The sequence below is a fragment of the Apiospora marii genome, assembly GCF_038362585.1.
Source record: "Apiospora marii strain CBS 49790 chromosome Unknown utg000013l_segment0_segment0, whole genome shotgun sequence".
Classification (NCBI taxonomy): domain Eukaryota; kingdom Fungi; phylum Ascomycota; class Sordariomycetes; order Amphisphaeriales; family Apiosporaceae; genus Apiospora; species Apiospora marii.
In genome coordinates this window covers 3,090,525-3,110,933 of record NW_027117384.1, presented here as the reverse complement: position 1 = coordinate 3,110,933, position 20,409 = coordinate 3,090,525, and the positions used below count along the sequence as shown (strand labels likewise).

At 56.0% G+C, this 20,409-nt stretch overlaps 8 protein-coding genes across 8 annotated transcripts; 6 read left to right on the top strand and 2 right to left on the bottom strand.

Annotated features, from left to right (window-relative positions):
- Positions 1–3,701: 3,701 nt before the first annotated feature.
- On the bottom strand, positions 3,702–5,744 carry PG985_016085 (uncharacterized protein; the record flags this gene model as incomplete). The annotated part of the gene is made up of 7 exons (XM_066835851.1): positions 3,702–3,933; positions 4,000–4,246; positions 4,318–4,688; positions 4,755–4,853; positions 4,928–5,347; positions 5,426–5,481; positions 5,583–5,744. 7 exons carry the CDS (start codon positions 5,742–5,744, stop codon positions 3,702–3,704), a joined length of 1,587 nt encoding a protein of 528 aa, XP_066677054.1.
- Positions 5,745–6,508: 764 nt separating this feature from the next.
- PG985_016084 (CAZyme family CE10) lies at positions 6,509–7,554 on the top strand (the record flags this gene model as incomplete). Its single annotated transcript, XM_066835850.1, has 2 exons — positions 6,509–6,752; positions 6,815–7,554. The coding sequence occupies 2 exons, from the start codon at positions 6,509–6,511 to the stop codon at positions 7,552–7,554; spliced, it is 984 nt and encodes a 327-aa protein (XP_066677053.1).
- Positions 7,555–8,471: 917 nt separating this feature from the next.
- Positions 8,472–9,970, top strand: PG985_016083 (uncharacterized protein; the record flags this gene model as incomplete). The annotated part of the gene is made up of 4 exons (XM_066835849.1): positions 8,472–8,586; positions 8,657–8,708; positions 8,787–9,624; positions 9,701–9,970. The coding sequence occupies 4 exons, from the start codon at positions 8,472–8,474 to the stop codon at positions 9,968–9,970; spliced, it is 1,275 nt and encodes a 424-aa protein (XP_066677052.1).
- A 582-nt stretch (positions 9,971–10,552) lies between these two features.
- On the top strand, positions 10,553–11,965 carry PG985_016082 (uncharacterized protein; the record flags this gene model as incomplete). The annotated part of the gene is made up of 3 exons (XM_066835848.1): positions 10,553–10,905; positions 11,077–11,217; positions 11,317–11,965. 3 exons carry the CDS (start codon positions 10,553–10,555, stop codon positions 11,963–11,965), a joined length of 1,143 nt encoding a protein of 380 aa, XP_066677051.1.
- A 1,358-nt stretch (positions 11,966–13,323) lies between these two features.
- On the top strand, positions 13,324–13,539 carry PG985_016081 (uncharacterized protein; the record flags this gene model as incomplete). Its single annotated transcript, XM_066835847.1, has 1 exon — positions 13,324–13,539. One exon carries the CDS (start codon positions 13,324–13,326, stop codon positions 13,537–13,539), a length of 216 nt encoding a protein of 71 aa, XP_066677050.1.
- A 2,165-nt stretch (positions 13,540–15,704) lies between these two features.
- On the top strand, positions 15,705–17,265 carry PG985_016080 (ATPase; the record flags this gene model as incomplete). Its single annotated transcript, XM_066835846.1, has 2 exons — positions 15,705–16,562; positions 16,630–17,265. The coding sequence occupies 2 exons, from the start codon at positions 15,705–15,707 to the stop codon at positions 17,263–17,265; spliced, it is 1,494 nt and encodes a 497-aa protein (XP_066677049.1).
- Positions 17,266–17,390: 125 nt separating this feature from the next.
- On the bottom strand, positions 17,391–19,267 carry PG985_016079 (Hexokinase; the record flags this gene model as incomplete). Its single annotated transcript, XM_066835845.1, has 2 exons — positions 17,391–19,078; positions 19,144–19,267. 2 exons carry the CDS (start codon positions 19,265–19,267, stop codon positions 17,391–17,393), a joined length of 1,812 nt encoding a protein of 603 aa, XP_066677048.1.
- Positions 19,268–19,864: 597 nt separating this feature from the next.
- PG985_016078 (uncharacterized protein) lies at positions 19,865–20,329 on the top strand (the record flags this gene model as incomplete). Its single annotated transcript, XM_066835844.1, has 2 exons — positions 19,865–20,011; positions 20,051–20,329. 2 exons carry the CDS (start codon positions 19,865–19,867, stop codon positions 20,327–20,329), a joined length of 426 nt encoding a protein of 141 aa, XP_066677047.1.
- Positions 20,330–20,409: the final 80 nt, after the last annotated feature.

Genomic DNA, 20,409 nt, shown 5'->3' with positions numbered 1-20,409 from the left:
TTGTGGTTCGTAGGTCGCAAAGGTACAATGCTGATGGTTGCTGTGCACGGATGCAGAGGGTTGGTTGGCGAGAAGGGATCATATACTCGACCCGGGAGAATCAAGGGCTCCTAAGACGGCAAGCCAGACCGGGTGCATGGACGGAAAGAAGTACAAGATCACCCATTTTGGGCAAGAGACTCCATAACCCCCACAGCTGGTTTTCAGCCCTTCGGTAGTACAGCTGCAAGTAGTACCCTGGCTAGGCGTCGTAACACAGCTTCGGGTCAGGCGTGGATGATCCGCCCACTTTCCAAGGAAGAGCTAGGCTTGCGAAAAACAATAGGGAACTGCGCACCACGCCGCACCGTTTCACTTGAGAACCACCAATGCTGGCATTGTACCCCTCGAACAATTAGCCAGATCCGAGCCTCCCCTGTGTAGGGAGTAAGTATTAGGAGAAACGACCAGCTGAGGTACTGTAGATGTGTCAAACAAACTATGTGGGATTGTAAACAGTACCTAAGAAGAATAACAGGAAAGGTGGTATGAAAACGGGGAGGAAAGAGCTGGGCAGATTGGGAGGTCGGTAGTCTTACCTGTTCTCAGAGATCAGTCAAGCATTCTAGTAAGATCCTGGCAGTATGTCCATCTGCTCTGCACAGCTGATGCCGGAAGGTTACATTGTAGAATTTGACATGAAGTCAGGGAATCCTGACTGGGCTCTCCTGGCTAGCTGTATCACCGATCACTAACACGGCCCGAACGGGCAAAGCGTGCTCGGGGCGATACGGGGCACAAAGATCGTTAGCGGGATATGTGGATTGACTGGCGTGCTCTCAAAACGCTCGTCGACCTCAAGTCAAAATATTCCAAGGTAACCCCTGAACGTCAAGATCAGCCTGGCTTCTGGGCATGGTTGTCATTGTGCCCTTGCCGCTATGGTGAAGGAGCTACAGCTCTGGTGAAGTTCCGTCTCGATGGGTTATCTGAATTGTCAGGGGCATTTGGAGGGTACTTGACGCTGCTAATGCCCGGGGATTGGGGGCTCCCCGTGGTTCGAGGGAAGAGGTTTGTTCAATGGAGTTTGGCTTGGTTAGACTCTAGAGGGCCTTTGTTGCATAATTGGACGATGCAGAGTTTTGTCCAAACTCTTACTTCGATCGGGTGAGATGCCACAGACTTGGAGGTGGGCCTTGGATGAAGATAACTCGAGATGCAGACAGTGATGATCTCGGCTGGACAGGAGAGATGCAGCCGTATCTGTTCCGGTTTCCAGCTGTGGTAATTTCCTGGGGGGTTTGGAAGTTTTCTGGCACTGATGGTTCCGTGCCGAAATTGATTTGATTGATGGTTTGCAATCGCACGTGTGCGGATCGAGTCCTATGGCAAGTAGTCAAGGATCTAGTCGAAGGATCATCCATGTGGTAAGCACTTGAGTTAGCAGGCAGGCTGGCAGGATTGGATTTAGCGGGCAACAAGCGTGCAACTAGACAAGTACAGGCTTTCCTCCAATTGAACAGCGTCTAGGTTGTTTGGAGCATTTTTCTAGCCTGCTTGCGATGGGTGACACCTGCCAGTCGCCAATCGCTTGGTCGCTTGCCAATGTGTATCTTCTGTGACATGGCCGCTCTGTCTTTGGTATCGTCAGCCAACGTTGAGTGACTCGATGTGCGCTTCGTAGCAGACGTCTAGAATAAAATTTTAGTGGGGGACAGGAAGAAAGCGGGGGCACCGATCGATTGAAGGAGAATTAAGGCAGGCACGACAGAGGGCAAAGGAGATGACGTAACATTGATCTAGGGGATCTTGTCCAAGGACACCCTCCGATTTGATGATTCATCAATTGACTCTTCTGTTTTCACGCCCTCGCAAGTATTCGTACGATCTCAGGTATCGTTGTCTCAAAAGATTCTTTCAGGTTTCCATTTCTTCTGAAGATCCCGAGAACATTCCGTTCCCTTCCCGGCACTTGCAGTCGCCTCGTTTTTGCTGATCGCCCGGATTTGGGGATTTCTAACGCAGGGAGCTGCAGCTAAAAACAGACTCCATGCAGTGGCCAAAGGAAGCAGCGAATCAAAATCACGGCCTGCTTCCCACTTCTGCGACGTTTCGTCTGGGCGTATGCAGGTACTTTTTTAAAGTCGATTGAGTGTCAGTCAACGTCCACTGCCCTTTGGCTTGCTGGACCACTCCCGCATGTAACAGTGTGTCCCGGGACGGTTGGCTGAGTATCAAATCGGTTTGAAACGCTACCCGCCGATTCGGTAAGTTCGACTAGCTCGCAACTCTCCGCTTCGGATTTGCGAAGGTTGAAGGCAATGATCGACAGCAGCATCTGAGTAAGCACTAGGTGAGGCTGGGGCAAGGCTCAAGCCAGACCAGTTTTATGTCACTCGCAAAAGATGCAAGTGTATGCTGAGATCTGCGTCTCACAGAAGACGTTTGCCCCCCTTCCCCATGCACTAGCAATTCCGGTCGTTGCATGGCTGTCTACTCACCACGAGGAGGGGCAACGTATACCATAGCGCCTGTGCGTTGAACCAATACTTGAAGAATCCGGTATACAAGGCCGCTGCTATTTCAGCGCGAGCAGCGCGGGAGTTGGTAGTATTCGGACAGGCGGATATGGAACGTGCAAAGATGGTGTCTGTACTGATTAGGCTTCAAAGGGAGACTGCACCATCTGCATTAGTGCCTGTATCAAGTTTGCGTTATCGAATGCACACTGTGGGATGGCATTGAAGTCACTGTGCCAGCCAACGTCCAGATACCGGGTGCGCCCCCTCGATATGCACAGAAGCGCGTATCAGTCCAGCTGATGTCGACTGATTTATGATGAATGCATGTTCCGTAGCAGGTCGGCTATGGTAGTTTCGAACAAACAAACACTCGTGATACACGAAAGACCCGATCATCGGTCACCAGCCCCGAGGTTACACTTGCACAGGACTATTTGCTGTTCCGCCCGTCCCCAAACCGGCCCGCACGCCAGTGAGTTCGATGAAACCCGCGGATTGTAACACAACACGGATACACTCCGGGTATCTGATTCTGTTCTAGATTTCCAGGTCCGCCTGCCTATCCAGCCTTACGCAGCTGATTGTCTCGTCACAATGTCAGTATTGTCCCCTCAGGCATGCGTTGCAACCCAAGGTGCCCGGAGACAACAAATGGTTCGGGGATTGTAGTGCTAATTGTCGTGGGCGACTGGGCCGGTCAGTTATCGCATACTATACCGTGCCTCGGGGGATTGTGGGTGATGGAGGTGGAAGCGTTTTCAAGGCTGAGGGATTTGGTTGAGAAAGGTGTATTTAAAAGAATTTCGAGATTACTCGAAGATTGACAGCATGTCTCAAAATATCTCGGAAAGAACATGATTAAATAAAATTATTTTTTTCCAGTACTCACATTCTATATTTACCTTAGCTTCACATACGTCTCAGGGTGGTATTTTATTAATGATTCCTGACATGACGGTTTTTGAATTAGAATTAGGAACGCAATGGCCGTGTTCCTAAAAACAATCCCACCAGTCAACTACATTATGTGCCAACAATCTCATAAACGTGCGGCTAGCTATTACAAGGGGCTTGCATGCCAGCTTTCGATCTTCAACACTCAGATCCAGATAGCTGTCTGAAAGCCATCTGGCATCTAATCTACATCGCTACTATATGGGACTCACTGTAATGCTCTTGTGGTATAGCTTCAGCCGTGGCTCACCTTCCCCGGGGCTCTTCGCCCTCTAAGATCAACTCCTCCCGCCCATACTCCTTCCTCACCCGGAAGAAACAGGCGTAGAAAGCACACCCGGCCACCAAACCAACAATGGCCAACGACCCGTACATCCAGACCAAGTAGGGGTCCTGCGACACCGGGCTCAGGCCAATGGAGATGGCGGCCGCAATACCAATGGTAAGCCAGAACAGCGACGACACCACCGACCGAAGACTATAATCAAACATCATCAGTCTCCAACAACGAAACTTCGAAGAAAGAAAGGAAGGAATGACTCACTTGGTTGGAGCCTGCGTATAAGCCAGCTCGAGCCCCGTCACAATGACAAACGCCTCGGACAGCGCGATAAGCACGTAGGCCGGGGCCTGGACCCAGACGTGGATACTCCTGGCGGGCGCGGTGTAGATGTAATGCTGCAGGACGCTGGCGTAGACCATGGAGACGGAGGCGCAGAGGAAGCCGCAGAAGATGCGGGTGGTGGGGTCGAAATCGATCTTGTACTTGCGGAGCATGGGGTAGATGACCACTAGAAGGGGGTCAGCATCCAGTCTCAACTGCGGTTCAAATAGGGGGCAGGATTGGATCAACAACACTTACAGTCCAAGAGAGGAATGAGGATGATCAACGCAATCGGATCCAGATTCTGCAGCAAGTCGTTGGGCGTGCCGTGGAGCGCCATCTCCCCCGCCTGCGAAATGAGATTGTTCCAGATCTGGATCCAGCACACAAAGTAAAAGGGCAGAAACAAAAACATCTTGCAGCTCCGCAGCCCGCGGCGCACGTCGGACACGTACTCGTCCGTGTAGCCGCGGTCCCGGAGCAAAGCGGGCTTGGCCTTCTCGAATCCCCTTGCGCGCCACGCCGCCACGGTCACGTGACTGGCGTCCAGCAGGGGCGAGCCGTGCGGCGGGATCTTGGTGTACTTCTTTTGGCCGAGGAGGAAGACGGCGGTGGATATGAGGATGGCCCTGGATAGGGGGTTAGGCTGGCCTAGTCTACTACATGCCTGGATGGCGAGGTGTCGAAAAACTTACAGAAGGGGGATAAGGTAGGCGAGCCAGAACGAGTGATGGGCCTCGGTGTTGACGGTAATCAGCGGTGATAGTGCACCTACATTGACCACCCAGTAGAACCTGGAGCCAAAGCATCATCATTAGATCATCGTCATTGTTTGAATATGTAGTGGGGTTTCTGGAGGGAGGCTCACCACATGAACAGCTTCTGAACCGTAAGCCGGGGATCCACGACAACCATCTCCCCTGACGCCAAGGTCCGCACGACCTCCTCAGGATCCTGGTACTGTTCGGCGCACATGGGCGTCACATTGGCCTTGATACCGCCCGTGCCAAGACCGATGGTAACCATGGCGACCACCAGGCCGCCAAACCCGGCGCCGTCCCGGAGGGCCGCGGGGGTCGAGGTCGCAACCAGGATGACGAGACCGACGGTGTAGATGGCGCAGGCGAGCAGGATCGTCTTGAACTTGCCCAGGTACTGGTCGGCCACGACGGCCCCGACCACCGTCGACGTGTAGGCCCAGAACTTGAAGAAGTTGCCGAGGGCCGTGGCTGTGGCCTGGCCTTTGCCCAAGGCGCTGGGGAGACCTGAGGCTGGATCGTGGGGGTTGCTAGTGTGAGCTTCATATTAGAATACCATCGCCTCATAAGCGGAGTACACGGTATATCCCGAGTATTCCTAGACTTACTTGATGTAGTTCTGAATGGGTCCGCTCAGTCCAAAGTACGTAAATCGCTCGCCCAGCTATATGAATGAAGGTCTTGGTTAGTATAGGACACCGATATACTGTATTACTCCTAGAGCTGACAGTTGAGGAAGTTCAATCTGAAACATGACCAACTCACCTCAACCGAGAGGATCGACATTGCCGCGAGTGGGATCTTGCCCGGCACGCGACGCAGGCCCTGAGTGGACCCCAAAGCCGGTGCCGTGCTCTCCAAGTCTCCGCTCTGCACAGCCCGCAATCTGACGCCCTTGGCATTCTTCGGGTCCTGGTGGTCTGCCATGGCTGTCTTCGTATAATGAAGACCTGAATGAAAAGAAGGGGCCAAGAACTGTATTGGCGGATGTCGTATTATAATCGACTTCACCTTCATAGTCAAGGGGAGGGAGATCGGTCAGTACAATAATGAACCGACCCGCTCGGTTACCCCATGGGCAGAGGACCCCTGTCTGCACATGACCGTGCCGTGCATACATCGCTCTTGGCATCATGGCGGGCTTCTGATTGGCGGCGATCAAGCCCTATCGCGGCATCCATCTACCTAACCCACCGATAGTCAGAGATAAGCTAGATCGCCGTCCCGATCCGGCGGAATGCGAACCCCGCCAGGCAACAGTCTTCCTCTCTCTGATATCCCTCAGACATAACGACTGGAGGTCGCCGCCTTGTGCGACATCCCAACCCTCTCCGTATTGCGACTAGGGGGTCTCTATTCAAACCAGTCCAACTTTCAACCACATATTCTTCTCTTTGCTTTTTCTTTTCTTTTCTTCTTTTCTCTTCGATTCATACCAAGACTCCCCGACAGAAACGGTGGACTCGCAAAGAGCAAGTTACCTTGGAGATAATGAACCTAGAAATAAAAGTATTATATACCTAGTACCTTCGAAACTATCAAAACCATTATAACAAATATACCTCCCGTGGATCGACAAAAGCTTGATAACCACCGGTGACCCAGCGGCCAGCATATAAAAGGCAGACATCGCTTCCTCCCTTAAAGTCCTCCATCCATCACAACCAGACATACCATCCACCAACCGAATCATGGTTAATACACTCCCAATTCTTGGTGCACAGCCTACCACAGCTGAACAAGCCAGCACCACGGCGTCAAAGGACAAGCTCAACCCGCGCACCATACCCGAGGATGCATACCCCGGTCTAAATTGGAAATGGCGTGAACTCTGGAATACACACGGCAGCCAAGTCACGCGTCCCGATGAAGTCACGATCGCCGAGTTCCGCCGAGATCCGGCCAAGTACACTTTCTCCTACGCTACGCAATCCGGTAGGTTACTCACCAATCCACTAGCGTGATCGGGAAAGCGTCTAACTGACACCAATATCCAGGCCCCGATGTTCCCAAGGTGGATCTCATGGGCATCCCCGTCACGAACCCACCCGGCAGCATCCTCATGCACGTCTACACCCCCGCCGGCCCGGGCCCCTTCCCGGTGCACCTCAACTTCCACGGCGGCGGCGGGGTCGAGAGCGACCTGGACACGGAGCGGGCCTGGTGCCGCTACATGTGCAACGCGGTCGGCATCATCATCTTCGACGTCGCCTACCGCAAGGCGCCCCAGTGCCCGTTCCCCACCGCCATCCACGACTGCTGGGCCGCCGTCCAGTGGGTATGCCGAGACGGGGCCCAGGCCAACGCGGACCCGCAGCGCATGTCCTTCGGGGGGCTGGGGGCCGGCGGCCACATCGCGGCGGTGCTGGCGCACTTTGCCCGCGACGAGGGCGTGCCGGTCAAGCTGCAGCTGCTGGTCGTGCCCGCCGTGGACCTGCGGCACTGCCACCGGCGGATCCAGCGCCTCGACAAGAAGAACTGCCCCTACCCGAGCGCCCGGGCGCTGCAGGACGCGCCGTGGGGTCCGCTGAGCCGAGAGCAGTGGTATCTGAAGCAGTGGCTGGGCGACGACGACGCGGCCCAGGACCAGGCCCTGGCCTCCTGGCTCATGACGCCCCTGCTGGCCCCGTCGTTTGCGAACCTGGCCCCGGCGCACGTGGTCACGGCCGAGTTCGACATGGGGCGGGACGCGGGGAGGCCTACGCGCGCAAGCTGCGGGAGGCCGGGAACCGGGTGACGACGAAGCGGTACCAGGGGGTGCCGCAGGCGTTTGCGCATTACAACCACCGGTTGCGTGGGCTGCGGGCGAATGACGACTTTCTAGAGGACACGGCCAAGCTTCTACGGGAAGTCCATTTTGGGGTTTCTTATTTTGTTGGTCTGTAGGCTTTCGATATGATGCGAGTACATGGTTGTAGAAACAGAGAACCAACACAGAGCAAGATACCCTCAAAAACATGAACTTAGAAAAGAGATGTAACACTTCTGATGGGTCGAAAAACCTTGTCGACGGCGGAGAATGCGTAAAATGGTCTTCGTCCCGGTGACTCAAAGCTTCGCATACAAAAGACCGCCCTCGATCCCGCTCTCGTCTTCTTGGGCAACCTCTTACTGCAACACACAATACCGCAGATTTCCATTTATTTTGGTTGCTTAAATAGGGGACGCGTCTAGCTAAAACAATATACTTCCAAAGAGTTGATTGCCCTTAACATGTTCATTTACGGCAGACTCTCACCGTGTTCTCGTCAGGTCTATGGAGCTCCAACGGTACGACAACTTAAACTTTACTCTATGCAATGGTACAAATGCACATAATTGTGTTTTGATGCCGGAGTTCTAGGTTATGTGGGGTTTTCCAGTCCAGAGCCAGTCCCGCTTATATGTACGGCAATGGACCCCCTATTGGTCCATCTAGCCAATCAGATGTCACGTGTGACGACAGAAAGGGTCTTGATGTCATACGTAACGAATCTCCGAACCCGCTCATCCGTGACTGCCGAGAGCAAGCACGGGCGCCACGACCTCCCCCGGATGTGTAACCCCCTTTGATCTGATCCATTGCCGAGGAAGTACTATAAGTGTGTTTTGTCTCGCCGCCTTAGCAACCGTGACATCGAAGTTCTATATTCAACACAGTAACTAGCCATCAAGATGAGCGACCCCACCAACCCCAACATCGAAATCCGAAGCACGCCCCAATGGGGTCTGATGCAGAGAGAGCTCTTCTGGGCCCCCAACGAGGACAAGCACACGCCGTTGAATACTGGTTCGTATCCGTGTCCGGCCATTCTATCGGCTCACATATGCACAGTTGGCCAGCTAACGTTGTGTAACAGCCCCGGACAAGCTGAAGAAACTGGCCGAGGAACGCCTCAGCAAGGGCGGATGGTACGTATCTGGCCCTAACTGCGCGAAGTAAAAATTACGAGCGAGTCTGCGATATCCTGACGACCTCTCACCCCGCAGGCTCTACTCCTCGTGCAACGCCGGCCAGTCGTGGACGCACTACGCCAACCGCCTGGCCTTCTACCGCCACCAAGTCATCCCGCGGCAGCTCGTCGACACGTCGCGCCGCGACACCGCGACCACCATCTTCGGCCACCGGGTCGCGGCCCCCATCGGCTTCGCCCCCATCGGCATCAACCGCATCTACCACCCGACGGGCGAGCTGTCGCCGGCCAAAGTGGCGCGGGAGCTGAACCTGCCGTACTGCCTGTCGTCGGCGGGCAGCTACAGCATCGAAGACACGGCGCGCGCCAACGGTGAGGAGGGGGTTCGCTTCTTCCAGCTGTACTGGAGCCCCGACGACAAGGTCTCGACGTCGATGCTGAAGCGCGCCGCGGACAGCGGGTACACGGCTTGTATGTTGACGACGGACACGTGGCAGCTGGGCTGGCGCCACGACGATACGGCTATGGGCAACTACGCCTTCTACCACGAGCACGGGGCGGGGGACCTGGCGCTGCAGGACCCGGCGTTCCGGGACCGACTCAGAGAGGCGGGGATCGACCCCGAAAAGGACCCGAAGCGCGCGGGGGCCGAGTGGATCGACAAGCACATCTGGCACGGGCACTCGCACACGTGGGCCGAGATCCCGGGGCTCGTGAGGCAGTGGAAGGACGTCTCGGGCGGGAAGCCGTTTGTTATCAAGGGGATCCAGAGCGTGGCCGACGCCAGGAAAGCGGTCGAGGTCGGGGTCGACGGGATTGTGGTGTCGAATCATGCGGGGCGCCAGGTGGATGGGGCGATTGCCAGCTTGGACGCTTTGGAGAAGATTGTGGATGCGGTGGGGGATAAAACCTATGTAAGTGGCCCTGGTACTGTTGTCGTTAGTAGCATCGTCATCTCCGTACACGTGCTAACTGAGCGCGCGAAACCAGATCATGTACGACTCGGGCATCCGCGGCGCGTCCGACGTCTTCAAGGCCCTCGCCCTCGGCGCCAAGTTCGTCTTCGTCGGCCGGCTCTGGGTCTGGGGCCTCAGCGCGGCAGGCGAGGAAGGGGTCCGGCATGTCATGAAGGCGCTGCTGGCCGAGTTCGACATTTTGATGAACGTGGCCGGCTACCCGGACCTGAAGGAGATTGACCGGGACGCGCTCGAGTCGCTGCCGAAGGGGACGTACTTCCCGGGCACGCCGGACTTGACGTGATACCTTTTGTAGCTCGTGGACAGAGGTAGCTTATCAGGACGAACATGTACATAAAGCTCTAGGCAGGGTACTTAAGCAAGTCGATGTAATACGAGTAGTCAGTTGGAGATGTTGAAACGTCAGTAATCGTCAGTGGTATTGACAGCGGACTCAATTGCCCCGATTCTGACAAATTGGCAGACATTTGACATCCGCGTGTGTAAGGGATGGGATGCAAGTCGTCAGATAAGGTCATCATGTCAGGCGACGTCATTGGTCCAGCTGCGACGCCTCCACCATACCGCGCCCCTTGCAGTTGGCGTTGGCTGCCATTCCGTCGGCTTAGAGTGCGGAGTCTGACAAATCCAGACCGCGAATGCGGCGGCCGTGTTAGACCTCCACAATACCCCGCCGCCGCCAATCACCTGCAACGCGCCAGTGGCCTCCATGCGGCAACCACTCTTTATAAAAGCATCTGGATGTTATACGAGCACAGCACGATTCACTCTCTGTCCAACTCATCAACTTAGCCAGTCATATATACTTACGTATCGATTGGTATTCTGTTACTCCTCCTCCCCCACTATTCCAACCATCGTTACCATGGCCGGAGCCAAGTGGGAGATCCCGACGGGCGCCGTGGCCAAGGTGTCCATCGTCGACTCGACGCTGCGGATGAGCGGCCTGCCGACCGCCATGATGTTCTCGAGCTCGGTGGAGGGCTTCGACCACTTCGAGACGCTGCCCACGTGGTGCCTCCTCGTCGAGAGCCCCGCGGGCCGCAAGGCCCTGTTCGACCTGGGCGTGCCGGCCGACAAGGACACGTTCGCGCCCCTGTGGCAGAAGATGCTGGACGACACCGGGCTGCGCGACGAGTTCCGGGTCGAGAAGGACGTGGCCCAGGTGTTGCGGGACCACGGCGTCGAACCGGGAGACATCGACAGCATCATTTGGAGGTAAGTCGGTCACCCACGCCCCTCCTATCCGGAGGAATGCTGTTTCGGTGCGGGTCTTCCGGAGATCTAGATGACATGGGGCGGGAATGGAGATCCGATCCCCAGTCCACATCCATGCTGTGAATGGTTAGAGATATGAAGTGCCTAGTGCTTACGTGTATCCACTCCCAGCCATCAGCACCTAGACCACATCGGGAACCCCAACACGTTTCCCAACTCGACCGAGATCGTGGTGGGTCAGGGGTTCAACAAGGCGTACTGTCCTGGCTATCCCGCGAACCCGGACTCGCCCGTCTGCGAGGTGTACTTCGCGTAAGTCATGAACCACGTCCACACCACCTGGATGACTAAAGAGATGGATGGTAAACCCCAGAGCCCTACTGACTGGAGACACCACTGGTGCCGCTTCAGCGACCGCACGCTCCGCGAGATCAACTTCGAGCCCGGCCCCGCGGCCAACCTGCAGATCGGCGGGTTCCGCGCCCACGACTTCTTCGGCGACGGGTCCTTCTACCTGCTCGACACCCCCGGCCACACGACGGGCCACCTCGGGGCCCTGGCCCGCACCACCACCACCGCGAGCGGCGAAGCCGGCCAAGAAGACGACGACACGTTCATCATGATGGGCGGCGACCTCTGCCACCACGCCGGCGAGCTGCGCCCCTCGCCGCACATGCCCCTGCCCGACCCCCTGATCGGGGACCACCACTACCCCGTCCCCGCCGCCCTGCGGCCCCTCTCCCTGTGCCCCGGGGCCGGGCTCTTCGGGCGGCTCAACACGAGCCGCGGGCGCCGGGCGCGCGACGAGGTCCTCGTGGACCCGGCCGACACCAACGAGGACCTGGCGGCGACGGTGCGGACCATCCGCGAGGCGCAGGTCCCCGACGCCATGGACAACGTCTTCTTTGTGTTTGCGCACGACGCCACGCTGATGGGGGTCGTGGACGTGTTCCCGGCGCCGGCCAACGAGTGGCGGGCCAAGGGGTGGGCGGACAAGGCGCGCTGGACTTTCTTGAAGGACTTTGCGCCGGCGGCGGCGAGGTTTGCGGAGGCGACGTGAGAAGGGGGTGAGGGTGAATGAAGTCCTGGTAGAAGGGAGGGAGGGAGGGAGGCAAGTGACGATGGGTTTCAGGGATGGTCTTGAGGCTTCGTACAATACAATATGCCGATTGCAGTCGTGGCTTTGATTGTGATGTCTAGAACCCGAGGAATCGTCGATGAGGAATGCCGTGGACCAAATCTTCACGATCAAAGTTCAATCACAAGGTCACCAGTTTCTATCATCCTTGAACGAAGACGTACGTAAGGCTGGAGGAGAAGGATCATGATGGCAAAACCACCTTGAAATAGAACGTGGGTTCAAAGACAAAAGGTTCTTGTTGCTATTTTGAAATTGGCGTTTTGGGACACGGAAATAGCGATGGGTCCAAGGAGCAACTCAAAATGGTGATGAGTAAGTCGATGTGAGAACCTTTTCTCTCGAGAAGGACCGAGAAAAATCGGGTTTTGGGTCAGGGCTGGTAATGAGTTCGGCACTGGTACCGCCATACCACGCTAGATAATAATGCCCAGCCACCGGGTATGGGGTTTCGTGAATCCGGTCGGCAAGGGGATGCCGAAAACGCAAAGCCGTTGGGATATTGCCTCTATCCGCATTGAATCCCAACGACACAAGCAAATACCAGACAAAGGGGCGAGAGGAACAGTGTCTATTGCCATGTTTGTGCAGGCGGCGTCTGTGGCCCGTATGTGCACCGTTTCGAATCTCGCAGGCAAGGGGGCAAAAGGGGTTAGCCCGCCACGGCGCTTGGCGCTAGCAGTCTAAACGTCGCCCCCGAGGGCCGACAAGCATTTGACTACTCCCAGGGGAGCTAGCCCCTGAGCGCCGTTGCTGGGAGAAGCAACACCTAATGTCAGTAAGCTTATTTGCCTAGCGCCCACGGGAGGGGATCCGTGACAGCTGGTGCGCTGCGCGTAAGCCGGACATTGCTTCCTTCGTCCTTCCTTGGGGTCTGTTCTAGATTTGTCAGGATGGGCGAGGCGCAACAACAAGCCCGCCTAGTAGCGAGCGACCTCGCATGGCTTCACGTGCGGACTAAGCAGGAACACGGCTACGGGCGGCGAGATTGTTGCGCCAGCCATGGGGATTTCGTAGAGAGTCGATGCAATTTGGTGCAAAGCAAATCTGTATAAGTACAGGGACATCTGCCCGGGTAGACCACAACTTCTTTTCATCATCATCAGCATCTTCAGCCTTCTACAACAACACCTTCAACACTCTCTCAACAACAACACTTTCTCCATCTTCTTCGCTCATCCACCAACAACCACAACAACTTCTTCAGAGTTCTTACTCTTCACTTTCTCAACCAAACAACAATCACTTCGATTTCCTTTCAGGAACCAACCACCTTCAAAATGCAGACCTTCAACATGATCGCCGCCTTCACCGCCATGGTCGCCATGGTCTCGGCCCAGTCCTTCTCGGGCGCCACCTTCACCGCCGGCCAGGCCATCACCGTCGCCGGCCAGACCATCACCCTGCCCACCGCCATCACCGTCTCGGGCTTCAACCTCTCCACCGTCTCGGCCGGCAACATCGCCGTGCCTACCATCTCTTCTCTGTCGCTCTAAGCGTCTCTGCCTCGACATTACATCACCTTGACATCCATCTTCACTCCTTCGATGGTGTCTTTCCAGAATCTGCTCCGGTTTTCTGAGCTTTGGGCGGCAGCGACAGGGGCTTCTCTTTTGAGACGTATTAGCAGCCGCAAAGGATCGACTCGGCGGTTGCTTCCTCTTCAGAGCACCTCTCCATCCTGGCCTCTGTCGCTGCCTTCCTCGGCATGATTTGGTGGTTTCCTGTATAGATTAGAGGAGGACAAAAAGGATCAGTTCGCACGTTCTGGTTTCTTGTACCTGGTTTCCCAATCATTTTCATTTGTCTGGCATTTGAAGGGAAGTTTAATGGGCTTGCATATTTACACAGAGGGCTCTTACTGGATATACATAGAAAGAGACGCACTGCATCGGGAATTGCGACGAGGAGGAGGGTCTAATAGAGAGAGAGGATGGTGGTGTTTTATTTCTAGATAGTCAATTCAATCCTTCTCAGTTCCATGCTAAGTACATTTCCGTGTCCACTACCAGACCCTCATCAGTGCCTAGCCATATAACAAGGACCCGCGAGAACCTATATTGGGGAGTGGGGGGTTAGCCTTATCCTCGCTGGCCATCCACTCTCGCCATTACTTACCTGTCTGGGAAAGAGGGTGAACAGTGTTGTATCAAGACATGCCGGACGTCTAGTGCTACCTTCAACCATTGGTCGATGATGACGAAGCAAGCAAGGCTCTGTGCCAGAAGCCTAGTGCGTAAAGGCGTACCGGGTGAGGGCACAGTATGCCGGCGCAGTCACCAAAGGTCCCTGATGGTGATCACCCAAGTAGCCATTCGAGGACGACTCTGAAGACGTTGAGCCATGCGAGGGCGAGATAGAAGGCGATGGGTACGGCAACAACCATCCCAAGCAGGATACCGCACAGCGCCATTGCGTACTCCCAAGGTTTCAGCCGCCGCGTCGCCATCGGCTCCTCCGCAAGATGAACCTGATCCATTCGAACACGAGGTGTGATATGAGTATGACGCAGCGCCAGAACGCAATGACGGGGATGAGCAGGAGAAGCCAGAACAGGTTGCGTCTGATCGATTCGTTTTCTGGCGGTGATCCGGCGTGGGCCAACGGCATTGGAGAGTGGACGTGATACTGGAGCCAAGAGAGAAACAACAGAAGAGTTATGTTTGGGAGGGGAGTGGTGGTTTGATACAGCTTTGGTGGTGGAAGAGAGAAGAGAGGCGAGGCAGAGGGGTGGCCAATTACCCATGCACTTCCAGTCTCGGTCTGCTCGCCCAGTTGAAGGTAAGTATTGGCAATTGCGTGCTACTTCCTCACGCCGTTGCCAGGTCCTAGCTGCGTTCTACCAGCAACGATAAGTGCAGCTGCAAGTGCAACGTTGAATGACGGACGAGGTGCGCCGAGCTTTCCTAAAGATGTTCCAGACCAAAGTGCCATCACCGTGATAGCGAGAACGTTGCTCCCACCAAATAAAGTGTACGTACTGTACATACCCGGGATCAACTGATGCTATTGGCATAACGTTTATTCCATTACATGGGATAGCCGATTGAATAATCTGGCCTATTGAATCATTTCCGGGAAGTACTGTACGAAAAGTTGGGCAGCGCAATCGCCATCAAGGAGATACCAAGTCATGTAAGCAATCGGCAAGTTCGCCAGCACTCGCCTCCTTGGACAGTAGAATCCTTGGCCTAGAACGAACCGGAGAATTGGAGGCGCAACTGATTAACCAGCCCGTAGACCAGGACTTGTCGATCAGATGCACTCAGCGGTTGAACAGTCAATCTGGTATCGCGCTTGCAAATGCAGACTGGATGTAGTGCCATGCGTACGTGAGCTCCCAAGCGACGAACGGCATCCATTAGCCAATCGCCAACGTCGTACCGCCAATGTTGATTGCTGCGTCATTCGTGGAACAGCAGCGGGAGGATTGGTTGGTGGCGCAGCGCTGCTGACCCCCGCACTCGCTGACGGCGTACCGTACTGGGGCAACAAACATGGGGACATGGAGACCCGTTAGGCAACAGAAATCGTTACCAATTGTATACCGTCTCTTTTGACCCATAAAGTCTGGACCATTATCTTATGTAGTTGACGTATCTTTTACACACCATAATCATCAATGTTCTCGCGTGGACTTGAACATCAATCCAGCAACAAAATGATGCCAGGGAGAGTACCTGCAGCCAAAGCTGCCGCAACCGCCCTGCCGAGTGCGGGCCACCATCATCCACCTCCAGGCCACAACCCAACGAGGGAATTCTTCGAGCACACCGATGGGCACCGTGTCAACACCGATGCATTCATCTCCCGGTCGCTGAAGGAGCACTACCCGAACCTCGAGCTCGTCGTCACCCCGGCCTACAGCTGCGAGCTCCTGGCCTACGCCCGCGCCGGTCTCGCCACTTGCGAGCCCGTAGAGGAGGACGCCAGCGGCCGGAAGAGCCGGTACCTCCCCTCCTCCCTGCAGTGGGACGTCTACCTCCCGCCCGCGCGCCGCCTCGACGGTGCCCTCGGCGGGCTCGCCGAGCAGGTCCTCTTCGGCAAGTACCTGTACCGGTGGCGCGGCCACGAGTTCCTGGTCTACCTGGTCGACGGCCGCGACGGCAGCATGGCCTACCCGAGCGTGCGCAACTACTACGTCCTGACGACGAGCCGGCCGCAGGCGCAGCAGCTGCTGCTCGAGGCCGGCCGCTGGGGCGCCGACCTGCACGACGAGATCTGGGTGTACGACCAGGGCACGTGGCAGAAGAACCGCGAGCTGTACGCGAGCATCCAGAAGGCGTCGTGGGACCAGGTCATCCTCGACGCGGACATGAAGAAGTCCCTGATAGACGACCACCTCTCCTTCTTTGAGTCAAGGGACACATACGCGAAGCTGCGGGTCCCGTGGAAGCGCGGGATCATCTACCATGGCCCGCCCGGCAACGGCAAGACGGTATCCATCAAGGCGACGATGCACATGCTCTACGACATGGACGTCCCCGTGCCGACTCTCTATGTACGGTCATTAGCCTCGGTATGTAGTATCTACTTATATCATCGAGAACCAGAAGTCATCACAGCGCTAACCTACCCGAATATAGTACGCGGGCCCGGAATTCTCCATCAAGCAAATTTTCGGCAAAGCCCGCGAGTTTGCCCCCTGCTACCTCGTCTTCGAGGACCTGGACTCGCTCATCGACGACGGCGTGCGGAGTTACTTCCTCAACGAGGTGGACGGGCTCAAGAACAACGATGGCATCTTCATGGTCGGCAGCACCAACCACCTCGACCGCCTGGACCCGGGCCTCGCCAAGCGGCCCTCGCGCTTCGACCGCAAGTACCACTTCCCGGACCCGGACCGGGCGCAGCGCGTCGCGTACTGCCGCTTCTGGCAGGGCAAGCTCGCGGGCAACGCGGAGATCGAGTTCCCCGACGCGCTGTGTGGGGCGATTGCGGATATCACGGACGAGTTCAGCTTTGCCTACATCCAGGAGGCATTCGTGGCGGCGCTGCTGGCGATTGCGCAGAGGGCGAAGAAGGAGGAGAAGAAGGGCGTTCGGTTATTCGGTGGTGGTGATGGGCAGTTGATGATACGGGAGATTGAGGACGACTGGGTTAGTGTCGTGGATGGGGGCGGCGACGAGTTGGAGGATCTCGTCCTCTGGGTCGAGATCAAGAAGCAGATCAAGATTCTGCGGGAGGGGATGGAGGACAAGAGACGGGAATTAGATGCTTAGAAAGTGGCACATGCTCTTAATTGAAAGAGCACTTTGACTAGGTATGAATAATGAATCAAATCTATCTAGTTGTTGCTTTTGAGATAGACATATATGTATTAGTAGATCTAGTTGGTATGCTTCTTTCAGATTGAATTGATTGTGTTTGGGTTGACGCCTCCTGGTGTTTCTTCCTGCATGGTGGCGGCCAGTGCGACAAGCGCTGCCCCAACCCCAGACCCGTCTTTGGCCATCCCAATCCGCAGGCGCTTCTCGTGGCCGGGTCCCAGCACGTCTCCCACTGCTTCGCGCATATCCCGTTCAAAGTTCGGGTAAAATTCGATCAGGGAGCCATCCACACCCACTTCGACTACACGCCCATCTTCCTCGTCTTTCGTCGTTGTCGATGGCAGGCTTGGTGGTGGTGATTGATCTGGTGACACGACCCCTGGGGTCCCAGACTTCTGGCCAGCCATAGCGGGTCGGAGGAGCCACCCCAGGCCTAAACTCCGCACTACCCCGTAAATGAACAGCCCGAAGCGTCGGCACATTGCGCTAAACCCGCCACTGCAACCCCTGCTGCTTGAGCTCGAGCTTGAGCTTGACTTTGTCGTTACCGGCTTGTGGTCTATCCTCACTGCGTCCGACTTTGAGGGCAGGGATGGCGTTCTCGACGACGATTCACGCGATTGATCGCATTGCACAACAATGGCGGCGAGCGCCACTCCAGCCAAACGGGCAGCCCGGCGCGCAATGGCCTTGGCGACCACTTGGACTGCGCGCGCATCAGCAGTCGAAACGTTGGCGGCTCGAAACGTCTCGGTTATGTGCGCGATAGCTTTTGAGAGGTCAGTGGTGTCGTTCTCGGCAATGTGCGACAGTAGAGAACTCTCAATGCCGTCTTTTTGGAATACGGGAGATTCTGGGTCCAGCGTCATGCTGAACAAGTTTTGGTCGACCAGGCGTAGAACGACCAGCCTTAAGAGTTCTCCCAGATACAGCCCTGATATCCGTTTCTCGGTCATTTCTTGTCGCGGATGGGGCGAAGCCGCGTCAAGGAGTTCGTCGTATTCCGTTGACGGGAGAAGGCCTTCCTGGCTGTCGCCGAAACAGCCCCACTCGGTATTGATGACCATCAACTCGTCAGGGCCGCGTGTCTGAAAATCGGTACGATCATGCAGCCTCTTGACGTTCTCCAGCTTCTCCACGTAAGCAGCATTGGTCCCGGTGCCGAATATGGCTCCTATGGTCGTCGTCCTGGCCGAAGCCTTCCCTTCGGACGATGCTGTGTAGGCTCGAGTAAGCAACGTGCCGACGCTATCGTTCGCCAGCGCGACCACAAGAACGGGAATGTCGAGCTCGTCCAATCCCTCTTGCAGCATCTCACATGGGTCCCGACCCAGCGCCTCGGGGATGTCCCAACCCTTGTCCCAGCACATCACGCTCCCTTTGGCCAGCGAGTGTTGCTCGTAGGTGAAGCTGAAGGTGAACCCCAGCTTCCGAAAGTCTTCGCGCCGCGGACGCAGGCCCGCTGCACCCCGATCCCCATCGCGTATATCGGCCTCTGGGTGTTCCTCGAGGAAGTCCCCGATCTTTTCGGCGATGAAGCGGAAGAGCGGCTTGTAGCTCTGGGTGACCGTGATGGGACGGGGTATCGGGTATTTCGTCTGCACTAGCGAGTAGGTGCCATCGCCGTGCAGATCGACGGAGCAGATTCGGCAATTGGTCCCTCCCAGGTCGACGGCCAGGAACACTCCCTTCTCCCGCCCGGTAGGAATCGCCCTCACGTACGATGGGATTTGGCTGAGGCTGTCTGGTTGCCCCAAAGCCTTCTCTATCGATGTCGCTTGTTAATAACTATTCGCTCGCTCTGGGAAAACGGTTACAACGAATACATACTCATGTGCTCCACGAAGTGTGCTGTCACCTTGCGCGCATCCTGGGTACTGAAGTCGAACTCTTGGGCGATCTGTTCTGCCCGGGCAAGCAAGCCTGACGAGGAAACCGCATCGCTGGGCGACATCACACAAGCTTCTATCGTTTTTTTCACGGTCGAAGGAAAGGGGCGCAACTACCAGCGACCCCAATCAAGGAACAGCTGGAGTGATAATGATGCATGAGATCCCGAAGGGCTTCACGCGATCTATGGGAAGAAGGCAACATGGTGAAATCCACACGCAAAAAAGCAACGAGATCTATGCTGCAGAATTCCATCAAACACCGATGCTGATCCGCCATAGGCATTCTGCAATGCCCGGTATTTCGCTGATTCTCTGAGGAGCCGACCGGGTAGGTGGAGTTGTCTTGATTATTACTTAGCGAAAGGTGCACCCCATGCAACCATGGATGCATCAAACATACCCGGCCATTTAGCCGACTATTGCCGGATGGTTGCCCTCGACTCACGATGCACCTGGCCCCTGGCTGGCATGCCTGCACGGCTCGAACGTCAAGGCAATGCATTTGCTAAGAGGAACTTGTGCAATCGCGGTGGATAAACTGTTCGACTCCACCGATAGCGACCAACCCCACTACCCGTTACCCCAGGGGGTAGGTCGTAAGCCACTATCAATCGCCCCCATGCTCGCACGCTCGCCGCAGTGTCGGACGGGGAGCGCTCATGGCTTCCTCACCTGATCCTCGGCTCAGGCCCCAGGCCCCAGGTCGGGATCTCTTCTGTGATCTACGGATGCAATTGCAACAATCTTCGGCCAGCAATTCTGGACCGGTTCCCACAACCATCAACATCAATACGACTGTTTCCATTGTGAGAGCGTATGGAATCTTATGTACTTGAGATCTCCAGCGGGGCCCCGTCCGAACTGTATTACTGCGCCAGTACCTGAACTCTGCTGAGTCGTCGGCCATTTGCCGTGTTTTCCCCAACGTGGGGCATCCTTTGGCGACGCACAACCCCCAAATTGCCGCTGCTGACTTTCTTCTTCGGCATCGCGCACCGGGTCCCAAGATGACCAACAACAACATGTCCCCGGGCAGCGTACACGCCGGGCCGAGCAACCAGGCCGACGAGTCGCGGTCAGAAGAGTCCACCGAGCCGAAAGCCCGCAAGGCATGCAGTCAGTAGCAACCTAGCCCACCCACCTTGATCCATTGTACCATGTGTCACGTGTTGTGTACTCATGCTCCCGTTGGTAAACAGTCAAT